This window comes from Phacochoerus africanus, chromosome 7 (assembly GCF_016906955.1).
Source record: "Phacochoerus africanus isolate WHEZ1 chromosome 7, ROS_Pafr_v1, whole genome shotgun sequence".
NCBI classification, from domain to species: Eukaryota; Metazoa; Chordata; class Mammalia; order Artiodactyla; family Suidae; genus Phacochoerus; species Phacochoerus africanus.
Window position 1 is genome coordinate 73,191,142 of NC_062550.1, and position 18,036 is coordinate 73,209,177.

The 18,036-nt window shown below is 52.0% G+C and overlaps 1 protein-coding gene across 8 annotated transcripts in view; it reads left to right on the forward strand.

Moving 5' to 3' along the window:
• The window catches only part of CACNA1C (calcium voltage-gated channel subunit alpha1 C), a 434,223-nt gene that overhangs the window by 397,551 nt on the left and 18,636 nt on the right, over positions 1–18,036 (forward strand). For 6 of the 8 annotated variants that reach the window (XM_047787908.1, XM_047787914.1, XM_047787913.1 and 3 more), the window contains 8 exons: positions 783–815; positions 3,304–3,432; positions 4,829–4,894; positions 6,184–6,275; positions 13,124–13,289; positions 13,579–13,706; positions 14,359–14,455; positions 15,382–15,484. In XM_047787908.1, coding sequence (XP_047643864.1) covers positions 783–815; positions 3,304–3,432; positions 4,829–4,894; positions 6,184–6,275; positions 13,124–13,289; positions 13,579–13,706; positions 14,359–14,455; positions 15,382–15,484 — 814 coding nt within the window. The remainder of the gene's footprint in view (positions 1–782; positions 816–3,303; positions 3,433–4,828; positions 4,895–6,183; positions 6,276–13,123; positions 13,290–13,578; positions 13,707–14,358; positions 14,456–15,381; positions 15,485–18,036) is intronic. The other 2 variants (XM_047787912.1, XM_047787916.1) reach the window with 1 other exon arrangement.

The following is an 18,036-nucleotide window of genomic DNA, read 5'->3' on the forward strand; positions in this document are numbered from 1 at the left end:
GGCCAGTCCAGGGTAGGCCACCTCCAGGTACAGGGGTTGCAGCGGGATGGACCTCAGTGGCCAGGCTCCTCAGCCGCTGTCCCCAAAGGTGCCAGCAGTCAGGCCCAGGAGAACAGCTGCTGAGGTGTCCAGTTGTGTGCAGGGCTTTTGGATTTACAAAGCAAGTCCACCCTCGTGTCTCCTGCCAGTGGACGAGGTTCTTCACACCTGTGGACCAGGAGCCGGCAGGACCACCTCCCTCCTGGGCCTCACGTTGAAGGCTGGCCGCTACTGCAGTGGGGTTGAGGACCACCTCTTTAGATGGTCCTTGGTGGTGACTCAGCCTCAGTCGCCCCTCAGCCTGGGGGCTGCTGCTCTGGCTCCTTTGCTCCAACTCGTGTGGGCCAAGACCTGCCCTGCACACAGGCGAGGCCACCCACCCTTCGCTGGCAATGCTGGTGCGTGCAGTGCCCCCCGACCCAGGGGCTCTCTTAGGACACACAGCTGATTAAAAACCAGCAAAACCTCCATCTTCAAGATCCAGAAGACCTCACTAGAAAGGGTGTGAAGGAGTTAATCTGTGGCCAGCGACCGTTCCAGGTAGAACCCCTGAGGGTCCTGGCCACATGGGAGCCCTGCCGGGCACAGCCCAAGGCAGGGACACCCAGAACTGGCCAGGCCTGTGCTTTGCGCCCCTCTTACCCTCTGCTGCCATGGTGTTGCTCCTGTGTTACCGAGACCTGAACGCCGGTGTCTTCAGTGGAGACGCGTTACAGCTTGTCTCTGTCTGCCTTTCTTTAAAGCCAGCTGAACATACGCAGTGCTCTCCCTTTATGGTAAGACCGAGCCTCCAGACCACGCTCTCAGCTTCTGTGACCCCCTCCAATGTCCCCACTCACACCCCCCAGACCCCCCACCACGGTCTCTCGGAGCCCAGCTCCCATGCATGTTGTCTGTGTCTGCAGTGCACCTTGCCTGCCTGGTCTGTGAGCTGTCAAGTGCTGTTGCTGTGACTTTTCCGTCCCTGAGCTTTCCTGTGGGTGGTAATTCACTGTGACCTTGACTGTCTGACAAGCCACTGGGAGAGAACAGGACCCAAGGGTCATTTCCTGTTAAACGTCCTGAGGGCTCCGCTGGCTGATCTCTCCAACTTTAATCTGGGGGTTCGCATGGGGCCACAGGCCATGGGGAGGCCTGTCAGGAAGAGAGGAAGAAGAGGTGAAGCAGCCAGGACGGAGAGGCAGGGCTCCCTCCCAATCGCCAGGCGTCCAGAGTCCCCAGCCTCCCTCAAGCTCTTGAGTTCTCGGTCCCAGGAAGAGGTTTCTGAGCGGGCAGTTGGATTTCCACCACTCTGACAGCGTCCCCTGTGAGGTGCATTACAATTAGGCCCACCCACTTCCCTGCAGCAAACTGTTTGGTCAGGGGTCACGCCTGCCATAAGAGTCCATGATTCACTTTGGTCAAAGTGATAGAGAGGCTCCCTGGTATGACCTTGAAGTGTCTTTGGAACAGCCCTCTCTGAAAGGCTGTGGTCACACACTTCAAAAGTGAGCCAAGTGTGAGTTTCTAGAAGGACTAGGGAGTGGGTTGGTTCCCTGAGACCTGAGAGTCAGCAGACAAGGCCAGACGGGGTTGGCAGGTGGTGTTTCTAGGAAGGGCTGAGCCCCTTGTCACAGGTCATTAGGGCTTTGGGCAACAGCAGCCTCGCAAGGGCCCCGGCCCAGGACGGAGCTCAGACTCAAACGTGACTTTGCTTTTTACCTAGTCAGATGCGCCTGCCCCTGCAGCACCGACTTCCAAGCCCTTGCTCACAGCTGAGGGTAACACAGCTTGCTCCTCCCTTCCAGAGTTACAAAGCCATCAGCCCCCTCTGGGGGCACAACCTCCTTTCCTTTGAAGGAGAGAAAATAGAATTTCAAGTAGAAACACAGGTGATAGAAATGCAAAGACTAAGGGCATCAAAGACTTCAAAACACAAGCAGGAAGGGCTGGGGGCAGACGGGCCTGCTGCCAGCTCCCCCCCCCCCCCGCCCCACTCCCAGCAGCCTGCCTTGGAGAGCAGCTCTGGTTCACAAATAGAAGGCTCACCATGTGCTGCTCCCCACAGCCTGGTTTCTGTGCTCCCTCAGGGCAGAGCAGTGATCTGCATGGGAGGAGAGGCCTCTGGAGCCCTGGCAACACAGTGACCATCAGCCAGCCACGGGGTTAGAACCAGGAGCTGCGAGGTCTCCAGCGCTGGGGGGATTTCCAAGGGTGTTGTCAGGGCAGATCCGACCTGGAGATGGTTAGAAATAAAGCAAGAGGAGCCAGGAATTGGGAAGCAGGGCACAGGGTCCTAGCAGCAGCCCAGAGATGCCTCCTAGCAAGGGTCTGCGGCAGGAGCAGTAACAGGAAGCCTGAAGGTCCGTTCTCTCCTGGTACCCGTGGGGCTGGGGGTCTGCACTAGCTCTGGGGAACCGGCTAGCTTCCTGGGGGCTACCATTCCCAGCTCCCTCGCCAGTGTGGGCAGGAGGAGGGTCAGGGGTCAGTCTGTGCTGATCAACCGCAGACCTGGAAGGAGGGCCACGGGCTGCCTGTCCTGCCTCTGAACCCTGGATAGGCATATGCCAGACCCAGGGTCCCTCAGACCCAGCAGCCCCAGGCCTAGCCCCCCTTGGCTGGCCCGGCCTTGGCCTCTTCACCCAACCCCGCCCTCCATCCAGGATGCCCCTGGGGAGACCACCTGTCCTGAGCAGGGCCCTAGGTCTTGTCTTAACTGCAGCAGGACTCACTTTCAGCTCCCCTGCCTCCCCCTGCCCGTACCCCCAACCCCCCAGGTATGTGCAGCCTGAGGCTCTGGGGCAGGGGGCATGCCCGGAAGCAGGGACCACAGGCCGGGCACTGTCCCAGCACCAAGCAACAGCTCAAGCTCCACCTGCAGCCACAGGGGCTGTGGGAAGTGGGGGGGAGGGGTGACACAACAGGGTGCTGGGTCATGGCCGGGGCACAAGACCCCTCCGTGGGCAGCCCACCCACCCACCAGGACCACCAGTGCCACCAGGATATGGCACCCTCAGCCAAGTGGGGATGAGGGAGGCAGGGCCCTCAGGGGCCGCTCTGGGCCTAGATTCAAGGCACATGGAATTCCTTGCGGGATCTCCTCCTGTTCCCCCGATGGCGTTAAGACTGGGGGCGGTGGGGAGAGGTTCTGGCCCAGGCACAGCGGGGCTCTGACGAGGCCGGGGCCGCACCCACCTGCGGGCACCCAGCAGCTAGTGCAGCTGACCTGCCACGCCCCGCACCCCTCCCTCGGTGTTAACTGCCACCTCCTGTCGGTGGCCCCAGAACGCGGAGGAGAACTCCCGCATCTCCATCACCTTCTTCCGCCTCTTCCGGGTCATGCGTCTGGTCAAGCTGCTGAGCCGCGGGGAGGGCATCCGGACCCTGCTGTGGACCTTCATCAAGTCCTTCCAGGTAGCACCCACCCTGCCCACCAGGCACCCCACTGACCCCGCTGGGGCTTCCGCTTGCTCTCCATCCTGGGTTTCCCCCAAGAATGGGGCCTAGTGAGGGGACAGGTTCGAAAGCTGTGGACAGAGGTGGTCTGATGACCCCTGCGGCCCCTCCCAGCGGGGCATCATCTGCTCTACCTACCTGCTTAGGACTTAGCCAGACTCCCTAGGACCCTGGTGTCACTCCACTCGAGGACACACAGTCCCCGTGTGGACACAAGGCTGCCGACCGCAGGCCTCTCTCCTCCCTGCAATCACTTCCTTGTGTAAGAGCAGAATAGCATGGCCCTGGCCCCTCTCACGAGTGTTATGTGAGCCTGCAGCTGAAAGAGTCTCAGCTGTTGGGTCATTGAATTTTTTGGAGACACCACTGCAGGGATCCCTGAACTGGCAGTTTCTCCCACTGGCCCCATGGAGGCCCAGGGACAAGTACAGGGCAGGTCCTGCCGAAGTGCACCCAGAGCAAAGGGCTCTGCCCTCAGGGCGCCCCCAGGCAGCCCCCCTCCCACCAAGCCAGGAACCTCTCCTCCCTGGCCCCCTGCTCCTGCCCTGGGTGGGAGCAGGCCTGGATGCACCCCTGGGGTCCCACAGCCAGCAGTGACTATCCAGGCCACCCCCTCCTCACCTACCCCAGCATTTCCCGGACTCAGGTGGGGGCTGAACACCCACCAGGCAGGACACGCCCCATGGTCCCTCAGTGCCACCTTGTGGTTTCATGGGCTCCGTCCCACAGCTGCCCTGAGCCCCTCCAGGCCCCTCCAAGAGACAGAAGTCATGCCGAGTGAAGAGAACACAAGGACCAGCCTCAGACAAGGCGTCTCCTGGCGTTTTGTGAGCCTAAAATACCCTAAATGCACAAAACCCCTGAGGTCACTACACTTCTTCCCATTTTCAGAGGAGGAAACTGAGGCTCAGAGAGGTTAAGTCCATGCCCCAAGCTCTACAACTAGAGTGGCAGAGTCAGGATCGTGCCCAGGCTGCCATGTCTGTTTGCATTTCCTTAGTTTCGACTTTCCTACACATGCTGGGCCAGCTCCCCGCTGTGCGAGAGGAGGGACCCTGGTGTGTTCTCCAGCTGCACAAGGACAGCTGTATGGCAGAAGGGCGTCTTGCAGATGGTTTTTACTGAGAATGGGAGGGAGGGTCACACTGGGTCACCCCCTGCACTCAGAGCCTACTCCTCTGGCTGCACCGCCCACCTTTCGGTGCTTGGCGCCCCTTCCTGGGCGCCCACCGCGTCTGTGGGGTTCCTGGAAATACCTCCGCAAAGAGGCAGCAGCTACAGAGACCAGCCCCAGGGAGGGGTCCAGCCCGCTGGTCCCCACCCTCCGGCCTCACGCTCTGTGACCACCCCCCAGGCCCTGCCCTACGTGGCTCTCCTGATCGTGATGCTCTTCTTCATCTACGCCGTGATTGGGATGCAGGTAGGCCAGGCTCCGAGGGCTCCTCTGCCTGTGCTTCCTCCGCCCCCTCCCAGCCTCACGTCCCCAGCGCCCTCCACCCTCCCTCCTCCTCTTCCTCCTCCTCTGAAGCCAAAGAGGTCACCAGCATTAGAGCTGCCCCCACCCCGTGCTGTCCTTTAGGTGCTGCCCCCTGCCATTGTTCTGATCCCCAAAGGGAAACCTCTCCCAAGAGAGGTCCCCTGCAGGAAATAGCGGGGAGCGTGTGCCACACAGCACCCCCTCTTCATCCAGGTCTGACCAAGTGGGGGGTGGGACTGGGTGGCCAGCGGGCTCTCTCCATCGAGCAGGTGTGCACTGCACCTGGTCCTACCCTGACCCAGTCTGCAGCCTGTCTTCCGGCTCTGGGGGGGTACCCAGTCCATTAACCCACACCGGGAAGGCACTTTCCCTCAGCAGCTCCTTCACTGAGAGCCCCCCACTTGCTGCTGCAGAAGGACCCCAAGGTCCACAAGCTTCGTCCTTTTCGGATGAAAAGAGCAACCTTGCCCCCTGATGGAGGGTTGCCTTTCCTAAGATAAGCACAGCTTGAAATGGCCAGGAAGAAGCAGAGAGGCCTCTGATTTCAAGGCAGAGCTGAGCTTGCCCAGCCCCAATCACTATTCCACACCACAAATCCAAGGGCTGAGTCTGGAAGAGTGCTTGGGCCCTCATAGCTGACATGGCAAAGGCCCTGACAGAGATTAGAGTCTGCGTCCTTGGAAGTTGCCAGAGATGGATCTTAAGCTTTCTCACCACAAAATGGGGTGGAAACGACGGCCGTGTGAACGGTCTCTGTCTCGGTAACAATTCTGCAACGGCATCAAATCATCACCACGTTGTGCACTGCAAATACATGCCATTATTTCTATAAACTATTCCTCAATAAAGTTTTTTTTAAAGAGAAAAGAAAAAACATTCTCAGTAATCTGCAGGAAAAAAAAAGAAAGGAAGGGAGTGTGGAAGGAAAGGAAAAAAGAAAGAGGCAGGCCGGTGAGCCTTGGTCCCTGTAGCAGCAGTAGCGGTGAGGCCTCCACCTAACCCCCAAGGACCGGGGGCACTTTTCTTTTGACCCTGGTCCACTGTGGTGGGAGGAGGGGGGCTGGACACTGCCTGCCCCCACCCCGAGGCCCTGCAGGTCACAGATGGGACCCCTCCCAGTTTATGAGCCAGCCTGTCTGGGGTCAGCGGTGACCCTGAGGGTCCACCGAATGATGCGGGGGTCAGGGCCCTCCGTCCACGGCTCACTGAGCCCCATCTCCTCCCCCTGCTAGGTCTTTGGGAAAATCGCCCTGAATGACACGACAGAGATCAACCGGAACAACAACTTCCAGACCTTCCCCCAGGCCGTGCTTCTCCTCTTCAGGTGGGTCTGTGCGGGCAGGTGCACACCCACACAGGGTGGCCTGAGGTTCCACATGCCATGTGTGTTCTGCATGCCATGGCGCTGGAAGGGGTGGTGAGCCCTTACCATCCTCGGGGATCCTTCCAGAAGATCCAGGAGCCTCCCCATCAGATAACTCCACCTTCACCATGACTTCAGAATCCTTTCCCCACACCTAAGCCCAAGGGTCATTATTGCTCAAAATGTATTAAATCAAAATGACAGGCCCCTCAAATGTCAGGCCACGGTGGTGAGAACACAGGGACCTTGTCAACCACAACGTCTCAGCAGCACTGATGCCTGAGCCACATTTAAATATGAGATTTGAAGTTCACTGATCCTTAGCCTAGCAGTTAAGGATTCAGTGTTATGCTGTGGCTCAGGTTTCATCCTGGCCTGGGAACAAAATTAACTTATTTTTTAAATGTACAGTAAGTCAACTAATAGACGGGAAAAAAAGAATCGCAAAATAACCTCCAAGTATGAAGGAATACCTTTATCAAAATAAAATCAAAAATTAGTGAAATATAAAACTAAAATATTTTATCAACAAACCCTAAAACTAATTCTTTGAAAAGACCAATAAATAGAGAAGCTTTCATCACACCCAATTTTTTTAAAAAGACACATCAGGAATAAGAAAAGCAACACAATTATGCTTACACAATTACACAATTGTGGCAGTGATTTTTAGAATGATGAGAATATTATGAACAAATTTTTGCCAATATATTTGAAAAATCCAGATGAAGTAGGTGCTTTTTTTTATATAGGAAAATATAAATCAGAAAAATTGTTTTCACAAGGAATTTTTAGGAGTACCCTTGGCGCAGCAGGCTAAGGATCTGGAATCACTGTAGCAGTTCCAGTGGCTGCTGTGGTGCAGGTTCCATCCCTGCCAAAAACTTCCACATGCCAGAAAGAAAATAATTTTTTTTAATTAACCACAATAGAAATCAAAAACATAGTCAAAATTTTAGTCCTCAAAAAGGCCCTAGATCCAATATATTTATGTATAATAGTTACCAAACTATCAAGGAGTCATTCCTGTGTTACATAAACTTTCGAGGAGTAAAAAGGGTAAGAAACCCCTTTCCATAAGATAATATAAGGCCCGTAAAAAAGGAAAGAAAGCACAAAGTATAGACATGAAAACGTGTAGACAGAACTATCATTGCTTATGAACAGCAGCTAATCCACGTAGAAAACCCAAGCGAGAGTTCCTGTTAAGAACCCCACTAGTCTCCATGAGGATGCAGATTCCATCCACGGCCTCACTCGGTGAGTTAAGGATTCCAAGCTTCAGCATAGGTCACAGACATGGCTCAGATCTAGTGTTGCTGTGGCTGTGGTGTAGGCCAGCAGCTGCAGCTCTGATCCACCCCCCTGGCCTGGGAACCTCCACATGCCGCAGGTGCATCCCTAAAAAAAAAAAAAGAAAAGAAAAAGAAAACCCAAGCAAAGCAACTCTGAAGCCTTTACAATTCACAGGATCAGAAAAGCAGTTAACACGGAGTTCCCCTCATGGCACAATGGAAACGAATCCGATTAGGAACCATGAGGTTGCAGGTTCAATCCCTGGCCTTGCTCAGTGGGTTAAGGATCCGGCATTGCTGTGAGCTGTGGTGTAGGTCACAGATCTGGCATTCCTGTGGCTGTGGCATAAGCCAGCAGCTGTAGCTCCGATTAGACCCCTAGCCTAGGAAGCTCCATATGCTGCGGGTGCAGGCCTAAAAAGCAAAAAAAAAAGAAAGGTGGTTAACAAAGGCAAACAATCAGTCACTTTTGTGTGCTGATGGTGGATTAGTCTAGTCCACTTGCTGTAACGAAATACTGTAGGTTGAGTGGCTTAAACAGCAGACATTTCTTTCTCACATTCCTGGAGGCTGGAAGTCCAAGATCAAGGTTCCAGTCTGGTCCTGGTGGGTGCTCTCTGCCCCCCTGCCTGTAGACGCAGTTTTATTGCTGTGTCCTCACGCAGTGGAGAGAGGAGAGACTGGTCTCCCTTCCGGTTCTCATGAAGACACTAATCTCAGCACGCGGACCCCGCCTTATGGCCTGATCCCAGCCTAAGTGCCTGCCAGTGCTGTCACGTTGAGGTTTGGGGCTTTAACATATAAATTCTGAGGGGACAGGAGCATTCAGTCCATACAGGTAATAGCTAATCCATAAATAGAATAGATGAGATCTTATCTACCAGCTGATACTACAGGTCGTATCCAATGCAATAAGATATGAATAAATCAAAGGGTAAGAATCAGAGAAGAAAGAAAATTCAATGCCAAAAGAATTGATCCAAACTTGACATCAAGAAAATGAACAATCCAATTTAAAAATGGGCAAAGGACTTGAATAGACATTTCTCCAAAGAAGACATACAGCTGGCCTGTGAGCACACGAAAACATGCCTGACATCACGAATCATCAAGGAAATGCAAATGAAAACTACAATGAGATACCACCCCACACCTATCAGGATGACCACTACCAGAAAAACAGCAAGTGCTGGTAAGGATGTGGAGAAATTGGAACCTTCGTGCATGACCAGTGAGAGTGTAAAAGGGTAACAGCCACTGTGGAAAATGGTGGTTCCTCAAAAAATTAAAAATATGACCCAACAATTCCACTCATGGGTATATACCTAAAATAACTGAAAGCAGGATCTCGAAGAGATATTTGTACACATATGTTTATGGCAGCATTATTCACAATAGCTAAAGCATGGAAGCAACCAGCGTGTCCATTGGCAAGTGAATGGATTAGCAAAATGCAGTCTATACATACGGTGGAATATTATTCGGCCTTAAAAAGGAAGGGATTTCTGACACCTGCTACAGTACAGAGGGACCTTCAGTACCTGATGCTTAGTGAAATCAGCCAGTCACAGAAGAACAGGTTCTCTGTGTGATTCCACTTACATGAAACTCTTGGAATAATCAAAATATAGACACAGAAGTGCAGTGGTGGCTGTGGGGTGTGGGGGAGGGAAGGATGTGGAGTTATTGTTTCATAGGCATAGGCTTTCAGTCTTACAAGATGAAAAGAGTTCTGGAGATGGATGGTGGTGATGCTGTCACCACAGTGTAAAAATATTGATACCACTGAACAGTATACTAAAAATGGTTAAGATGGTCGATTTTATGTTATGTGTTTTTTACCACAATTTAAACAAGAAAGTACATAAATAAAACATCTTTTAGAAAGTCAGTTGCCTATGTGACTATACAAGAGAAACCACAGAACTAATAAGAGAGTTCAACAAATCTTCCATGTTCAAAGTCAACTTTATTCCCTCGACAGCTGTTGCATCTGTTGCAGTATCTTTTTCAAGGTTCTGTCTACAACAGCAGCATTTTATTTAAGTAAGATACCTAGAAATAATCTAACAAAAGATGTACATGGGAAACTATAAACTTTCATTAAAAGACATTTTTCAAGGCTCAAAAGACCTAAATAAATGGAGAGATGGGTTGGGTTTGTGGCTTGGAGACTTCATAACATTAAGATGTCAAATTCCCCTAGTTAATTTATATTTGGATGCAATTCCAGTAAGACACTCAACAGGATCATTCATGGAACTTGACAAGCTGATTCTAATGTGTCCACGGAGTTTCAAAGGAAAGAGAAAAGCCAAGACGGTTTTCAAGGACAGCAGGCCAGAAGGACTCATTATCTGTACAAGATCAAGATTTCCTAGGAGTTCCCATTGTGGAGCAGCAGAAATGAATCTGACTAGGAACCATGAGGTTGCAGGTTCAATCCCTGGCCTTGCTCAGTGTGTTAAGGATCTAGCGTTGCCCTGAGCTGTGGTGTAGATTGCAGATGTGGCTCAGATCTCAAGTTGCTATGGCTCTGGCGTAGGTCCAATTGGACCCCTAGCCTGAGAACCTCCATATGCCACTGGTGCTGCCCTAAAAAAAGACTTCCTGGAGTTCCCGTTGTGGTGCAGTGGTTAACCAATCCGACTAGGAAACATGAGATTGCGGGTTCGGTCCCTGCCCTTGCTCAGTGGGTTAACGATCCGGCGTTGCCGTGAGCTGTGGTGTAGGTTGCAGATGCGGCTCGGATCCCGCGCTGCTGTGGCTCTGGTGTAGGCTGGTGACTACAGCTCCGATTCGACCCCTAGCCTGGGAACCTCCATATGCCGCGGGTGCGGCCCAAGAAATAGCAACAACAACAAAAAAGACAAAAAAAATAAAAATAAATTTAAAAAAAAAGACTTCCTATAACCCTGAAGTAATTGAGACAGCAGGTACACTGGAACCAAGACAGACAGACAAACCCAGAGAATGGGATGCAAGACCCACACATCTGTGGAAGTAGGATCTTCTGTGTCAGAAGAGGTATTTCAAATCAGTGGGTAAAGAAGCACTGTTCAGGGGAGTTCCCGAGTGGTTCAGCAGGTTACAAACACAACATAGTGTCCATGAGGATGCGGGTTCAATCCCTGCCCTTGCTCAGAGGGTTAAGGATATGGCATTACTGTAAACTTAGTAGGTCGAAGATGTGGCTAGCATCTGGCGTTGCTGTGGCGTAGGCCAGCAGCTGCAGCTCCAATTTGACCCCTAGCCAGGGAACTTCCATATGCTGCAGGTGCGGCCATAAAAAGAAAAAAAAAGATTAACTATTCAATAAATTGTATTAAGAAAACTGGTTATCTAGATAGAAAAAAAGCATTATTTCTACCTTGTATTGAGCCCAAAAATAAATTCCACATTACTGTATGAAATTATTATGAAAAAAATTTTTGGACCTTTTAGAACACAAAGGATAATATTTTTATGACCTAGACTAGGGAAGGATTTTTTAGACAAGATGCAAAAAGGAAAAAACAGAGGAAAAATTAGATTCTGACTACTTTGAAAGGTAAGACTTAGGTTCATCACAAATATACCATAAATAAAGCTGGAGACAAACCACAGACTGGAAGACATTGCTTGCAACGCATATAAGAGACAAAGGATTAATAGAAGACTCAGCTCGGATCCCGGGTTGCTATGGCTGTGATGTAGGCCAGCAGCTGTGACTCGGATTCAACCCCTAGCCTGGGAACTTCCTTATGCCTCAAGTGCAGCCCTAAAGAACAAAAAAAACAAAACAAACAAACAAAAAACCCACACAGAAATGCAAGGGAGGTTAAAAAAAAAAAAAAAAAAAAAGCCTAGAGAAGGAACCTATAGATTAAATGAATCTTAAAAAAAAAATTAAAAGAGGAATGAATGATCATTTCCCACCCTTCCTATAAGCAATGTTTTTTAAAAATTCACTGATAACAAGAGTTGGCACGTCCAAGCTCAGAAACAGAATAGAAAAGTAGTCGGGGGGAGGGCAGTACTGGGGGGGAAGGGAGGGGCTGGTCAAAGGGCACAAGCTCTCAGCCATAAGAGGAATAAGGTCTGAGCTCTAAGCTACGACATAGCAACTAGCTGATAACACTGATAGTGTATCATCTAAACTTGCTAAGACAGTAGAACTTAAACGCTAATTTCTCACCAAAGAAGAAAAGTATGGGAGGCGGTGGATGTGTTCATTCGCTTTGTGGGAGGCGCCCTTTCACGATGGTGCCACAGAGCAAGCCGTCACCATCTACACCCTAAGTAGACTGGTTTTGTTTGTCACTTATGCCTCAAAAGCTGAAAAGAAAGTTGCCAAGTCTGTAGAACGGTGGCGTCCCTCCTGCACTGATGCCTGCAGCACAAATTGGACACACACCTGGAGAACAAGCAGTGTCTAGTAAAGTAAAGACACACCCGTGCCCTGTGAGGCTTTTCCCTTCTTTCCTGTCTTGCCATCACAAAGAAACCTGCAGTCACCATGCAGGGCTGACTGGACACCAGCTTAGAGGTGGAATTGCCAGCAAGACAGGAAAGTAAGGAAAAGCCTTAACAGGACCGTGGGGTTTTTAAATAGTTGTATTCATAGAAGGTCTTCTGTACAGGAGTTAAGATGAATGAACTAGGAGTTTCTGTTGTGGCTCAGGGGGTTACCAACCCAACTAGTATCCATGAGGATGTGGGTTCGATCCCTGGCCCCATCCAGTGGGTTAAAGATCCAGCATTGCCATGAGTTGTGGTGTAGGTCGCAGACGAGGTATGGATCCCACGTTGCTGTGTCAGTAGGCTGGCAGGTGCAGCTCCGATTCAGCTCCTAGCCTGGGAACTTCCATGTGCAGGTGCGGCCCTAAAAAGAAAAAAAAAAAAAAATGAATGAATTAGAGCTAAAATATATCCGCATGGCTAAAAACTTAACGTGGATTGCAAAAAGAAGGACTTTGCAAAACAGATTCACAAACATGGAAAACAGACTTGTGGGGGCCAAGGGGATGGGGAGGGCGTGGGGGGAGCAGGAGTTTAGGGTTAGTCAATGCAAACTATTATATTTAGAATGAATAAGCAACGAGGTCCTGCTGTACAGCACAGGAAACCATATCCAATCTCCTTGGATAGACCATGATGGAAAACAATATTAAAAAAGGAATATATATATATATACATATATATATATATATATATATATATATATGACTGAGGCACTTTGCTCTACAGCATATAATTGGCACAACATTGTAAATCAACCATACTTTAATAAAAAGTTAAAAAATTTTTCAACAGGGGGACTTTGCAGAAAAGTGACAGTTTGTTACCTTTTCCATAAAAGTTTTAAAATGTCAAACAATGCCGTGTGTTGTCATATTCAGTGAATGCCCAGCGTGGGGGGGTCTGACAAACCCCAGACTCAATTTAGGGGTTCCTGTGGGGAGGAGCAAGGACGAGGAGCCGTGAGAGGTGGCTCCAGGGTATGGTGGCTCCAGGGCACGGTCTCTCTGCCAGGTGTGCCACAGGGGAGGCATGGCAGGACATCATGCTGGCCTGCATGCCAGGGAAGAAGTGCGCCCCCGAGTCGGAGCCCGGCAACAGCACGGAGGGGGAGACACCCTGTGGCAGCAGCTTCGCCGTCTTCTATTTCATCAGCTTCTACATGCTCTGTGCCTTCCTGGTGAGTGGGGGAACCAGCTGCTGGCTAGTTACCCGTCCTTGGCAGCCCCACCTGGCAGCTGGGAGAGGGAGGCCGTGCAGCCCACATGTGGGGTTCTCCCCACCCGCACAAGCCTGAGGCGAGCGGGTCAATTCCACGTCCGAGACACCCTTGTTGCAGGGGCCGGTGTTTTCCATGGTGCCACACGGCTAGTCTGTAGAAACCTTGGCTGCGGCCCATGGGGCCTTGCCGATCCCATGCGCAGGAAGGCCCTCTGGGAGCAACTATCTGCACCCTCCGTTCTCCGCAGATCATCAACCTCTTTGTGGCAGTCATCATGGACAACTTTGACTACCTGACCAGGGACTGGTCCATCCTGGGTCCCCACCACCTGGATGAATTTAAGAGAATCTGGGCGGAGTATGACCCTGAAGCCAAGTAAGTCCCCAGAGGGAAGCTGGATCCCCGAAGCCGAGAGGGGGCTGAGTGTCCACCTGTGGAAGGGGGTCAGGATGGGTGAGCACCGGGTAGATCCAATACAAACACCAAGCTGCACAAGATGCCAAGGTCAAAGGTCAAGGACCAGCAATAGGAGGCCTTCGGCTAAGTCAAGAATGTATCTGCTATTTTCAGTTGAATAGACAGCCAAGAGGCCCTGGTGTTAGGAATGACCAGTAAGCCCCCAAGTCAGGGCGTCTGGGGTCAGGCAGTTCCTGACTCCATTCCTGCCTCAGGTGCATCAGTCCATCCATCACATTTGGTTGACACTCGGGAAGTACTTTTCGGTCAGCTAGTTAATTGAAGCAACAGTAAATACTGAGATGATTTGCGTCACCTGCTAAAATCCCTTCCACCTTAAACATAGCACTGATGGAGAACTGCTCCTTAAAAATCTAAACATGTGTCTGCTGGTTGGGGCATTGACTGTGCGGTTCTGCAGCTAGGCACAAGTTTGGTCACCAGCGTCCAGCTGTGATCTTCAGGAGAGCTCGTCTCTCAGGGACACCCTCACCCCCAGTCCACAGGTCCCGGGCCACTGGCTGAGACCGCGACCTCCCACTGACCTCCCCTCGTCTCCTGCCTCTTCCAGGGGTCGCATCAAACACCTGGATGTGGTGACCCTGCTCCGGCGGATCCAGCCCCCACTGGGCTTCGGGAAGCTGTGCCCTCACCGCGTGGCTTGCAAAGTAAGAGATGAGCTGGGTCCGTGGGGAAGATGGGGAGGCCAGATGCCCACTGGTGACCTTGTCAGGCCACTGTCCCTTTAAGGGAATGAGGACAGCATTTTCTGAGCCTAAAGAAAGAGGCTGAGCCGGAGCAGATGCTGAGGGTCCTTCAACATATGGGTCCTTGGACTGGGAGGGGCCCGTCCTGCCCGAGGGCCTGGTCAGAGTCCACTCTGGGCTGCACCCAGGCGTCTGGAGGACCCTCAGCCTCAGAGGGAGAGCTTCAGTTTCCTTCCTAGGACCCGAGGCCCATTGGAGAGAAGACAAGGGCACTAATTAAATGTGAGAAATTGAGGGCAGGGGCTGTGTCCAGCCTGCGTGAGGCCCCCAGATGGGCCCTGTCCCTCTGCGGACAGGGTGCCAATCCTCCCAGGGTCCCATACAGTCCACACTGCCCCTGAGGTTCAAGAAGATCCAGTTCCTGGGATCATTAGAACCTGGTCAGCAGGTGGACCCTACATGATGTGATGAATAGCAGTCTGGACCCTCCAGAGTGGGTTTGTGGTGCTGGTCCTCATGGGCCTGCTCCTGCGCTCCAGTGGTGGCAGCGTCCTGGGTGGTGGGGCAGAGCGGGGAGGCGGTGTCGCAGTTCTGGTCGGCCGGGGGCGCAGGCATGATTTTCAGTACTCAGAAGAGCGGGCTCAGGCATCTCCTGCAAGCCTCCCGTCTCCGCCTCCCTGATGGGGCCTTGCTGGGCCCCCACCCCGAGTGGCAGAGCAGACCCAGGGAAGGGGCTGGCCTGGGCTTAAGCTCCTGCAGTGGGAGCTAGGGTCGAATGAGGACCAACTCAGGAACATGGGCCGGGGAGCCTGGAGGCCCCCAGCGTCCTGCTGCCTCAGGCTTCTGTGAGGCCGCTGCTGTGATGACCTGCCCTTCCTCCTCCCCAGCGACTGGTGTCCATGAACATGCCCCTGAACAGCGACGGGACCGTCATGTTCAACGCCACCCTGTTTGCCCTTGTCCGGACGGCCCTGAGGATCAAAACAGAAGGTAAGGGTCACGGCCCCTGGGGAGAGCCGCCCAGAAAGGCAAGCAGACCAGCAGCGAGCTGCAGCTCCAGGCCTGCGCCAGTTCCCTTTGCCCTGAATGGCCTCCTGGCCTCTAGCCTATCGTTTCAAACCCTAGAAACCCTCCCCGGGCGGTACTTTGAAATCCACAGGTGCAGCTCCAAAAGCAGGATATGCGTGTAACCTGAAGCAGTGCCCAGCCCCATTTTAACCGGAATCGTCTCAGATGTTCAACTTACTTTGCAAATTAAAGTGCAGTGTGGGTCGGGAAGGGGTCAGAGTTGACTGTGGTGGAGGTCAGCACACACCACACCAGGACCATACTGGCCCAGGTGCTCAGCCAGCCCACAGGTGGGGGTAACGGCCCTCCCCCCACCCCCCTGAGCCCCCTCAGGTCTGTGTCCCCGAGAAGGAGGAGCCGTCAGCAGCGGCTCGGCTGCAATGACCTGCTGTCTTTATAACCAGTTGGTTCTTCTGACCTGCACTGGAACGGCTCCAGACGGACCCACAGGTTTGCTCCCATCCTATTCCAGCCTTTTGTGGCGTTAGAGCTGGTGTGAGTCGCTGGGGCCCAGCACCAGCCCAGGTCTCAGAATCTGCCTCCTGAAGCAGCTGCTCAGATGATTCATGTGTGTGCAGGGTCTGAAACCCACTGGCCCAGTAGTTAGAGAAACACAGATGGGACAGCCCGTGCATCTTCTCTGCCTCCCCACGGCTCCGTCTGGAGAGCCCTGGGTGGGAGACAGGGCCGCATCCTGATGACGCATGATGCTCACTGCTCCCCCTCTGCCTCGGCTTCTTTGCTTGTGTGGAATTCCGTTCTGTGGACAGGCTAGGAAGGGCCTTCTCTCAGCTACTCCTTCACAAACCAGCAGGCATCTGAGATGAAGGAAAAGAGGAACAGGGCCAGGAGGTGCCTGTCAAAAGATGAGCCAATGTAAAAACTTTTAAATAGTTCAAGTTCTGATGCCAAACCAAAAAGACACTAAGGCTAAAGGACATACCCTCAGCAGCCAAGGCCATAACTTAGTCTAAACAGGTGTAAATCGGCCTATTTCTGACGAGGAAAGAATGGGACCCACATTTAATGTAACATGTGTGTAACTTGGGGGAAACTTGGAAGTTCGCTGACATGTTAGCCTCAACTGTCACCGGTGGTGGAATCAGCAGTGACTCCTAGTCACTTCCTTTACCTTCATCCTTGGCTTGTGTTACTCTCCAAATGTTCTACGATGACTCTGACAACAACTCTGTCCAGCAGAGCAGGTGTCCTTTTCCAAGGAGGGAAGAGATAAAGACCCCTGGAAGGGACGTGCTGTGGTCCTTCAGGCTTGATGCAAAGTGAGGATATAAATTTTCATCCCACGGAGGGTGCAACACCAGTGCCTGCAGCCGTGACTTGGTACCGTCAAGAGGCCCAAGCTGCAGTCAACGAGCCAGGCGTGCACAGCTCATCCCGAAGAAGCGGGCTCCAGAGATCAGAGAGAAGCCAGCCGCACGGGAACAAGCCAATCCAGGACTTAAAGGAAGCTTCAGACAGACGTTTGTCCACCGAGCAGCACCATCCCTGAGGCACCGTTCTGCATGGTTCACTTGAAATTCCGCTGGGCGGGTAGATCTCACGTCCAATGTTCTTACCGCCATTATATCAAATTTAAAAATACAAAAGGGGGTTTCCCATTGTGGCTCAGTGGAAACAAACCCGACTAGTATCCATTAAGATGTGGGTTAAATCCCTGGCCCCGCTCAGTGAGTTAAGGATCCAGCGTTACCATGAGCTGTGGTGTAGCTTGCAGACATGGCTCAGATCCCACGTTGCTGTGGCTGTGGTGTAGGCTGGCAGGTGTAGCCCCGATTTGATCCCTAGCCTGGAAACTTCCATATGTTGCAAGTGCGGCCCTAAAAAGCAAAAAACAAGTAGAAATAAAAATCTTAAAAAGAATAGGAGTTCCTGCCATGGTGCAGCGGGTTAAGAATCCAACTGTAGTGGCTCAGGGGCTCAGGTCAGTGCAGAGATGCAGGTTTGATCCCCGGCCTCACACAGTAAGTTAAAGGATCTGGCATTGCTGCAGCTGTGGCTCAGATTCGGTCTCTGGCCTGGGAACTTCCATATGCCCTGGGAGTGGCCAAAAAAGTTAAGATAAATAAGTAAATAAATAAGACTTCTTAAAAACTAAAAATAAAAAAAGGAATAGCTCCCAAAGGGCGATGGTGCCAACTCAGGGACAGCCCACCTCAAACCTGTTGAACTCTCAAGCCCCAAAGACAAAGGTAAGTTCTTAGAAGCAACTAGAAAGAAATGGGATAAAGCATTTAAACTGGGGATAATATGTCTCACAGAGTCCTCACCCTTTGGACTGTTGAAATGAGAGGATTCGGAGAGAAATTAACACCCGATTCAGAGAACCAGTGCTCCTCACCCCCAGGTCCAGTCCCACACCTGTCAACCTTTGGGGCACAGAAGAAAGATGTTCTGAAACCCTCAGATGATATAAAGCAATCGCCGTGAAGTTCCACGGTTATGTGAGTCATTGT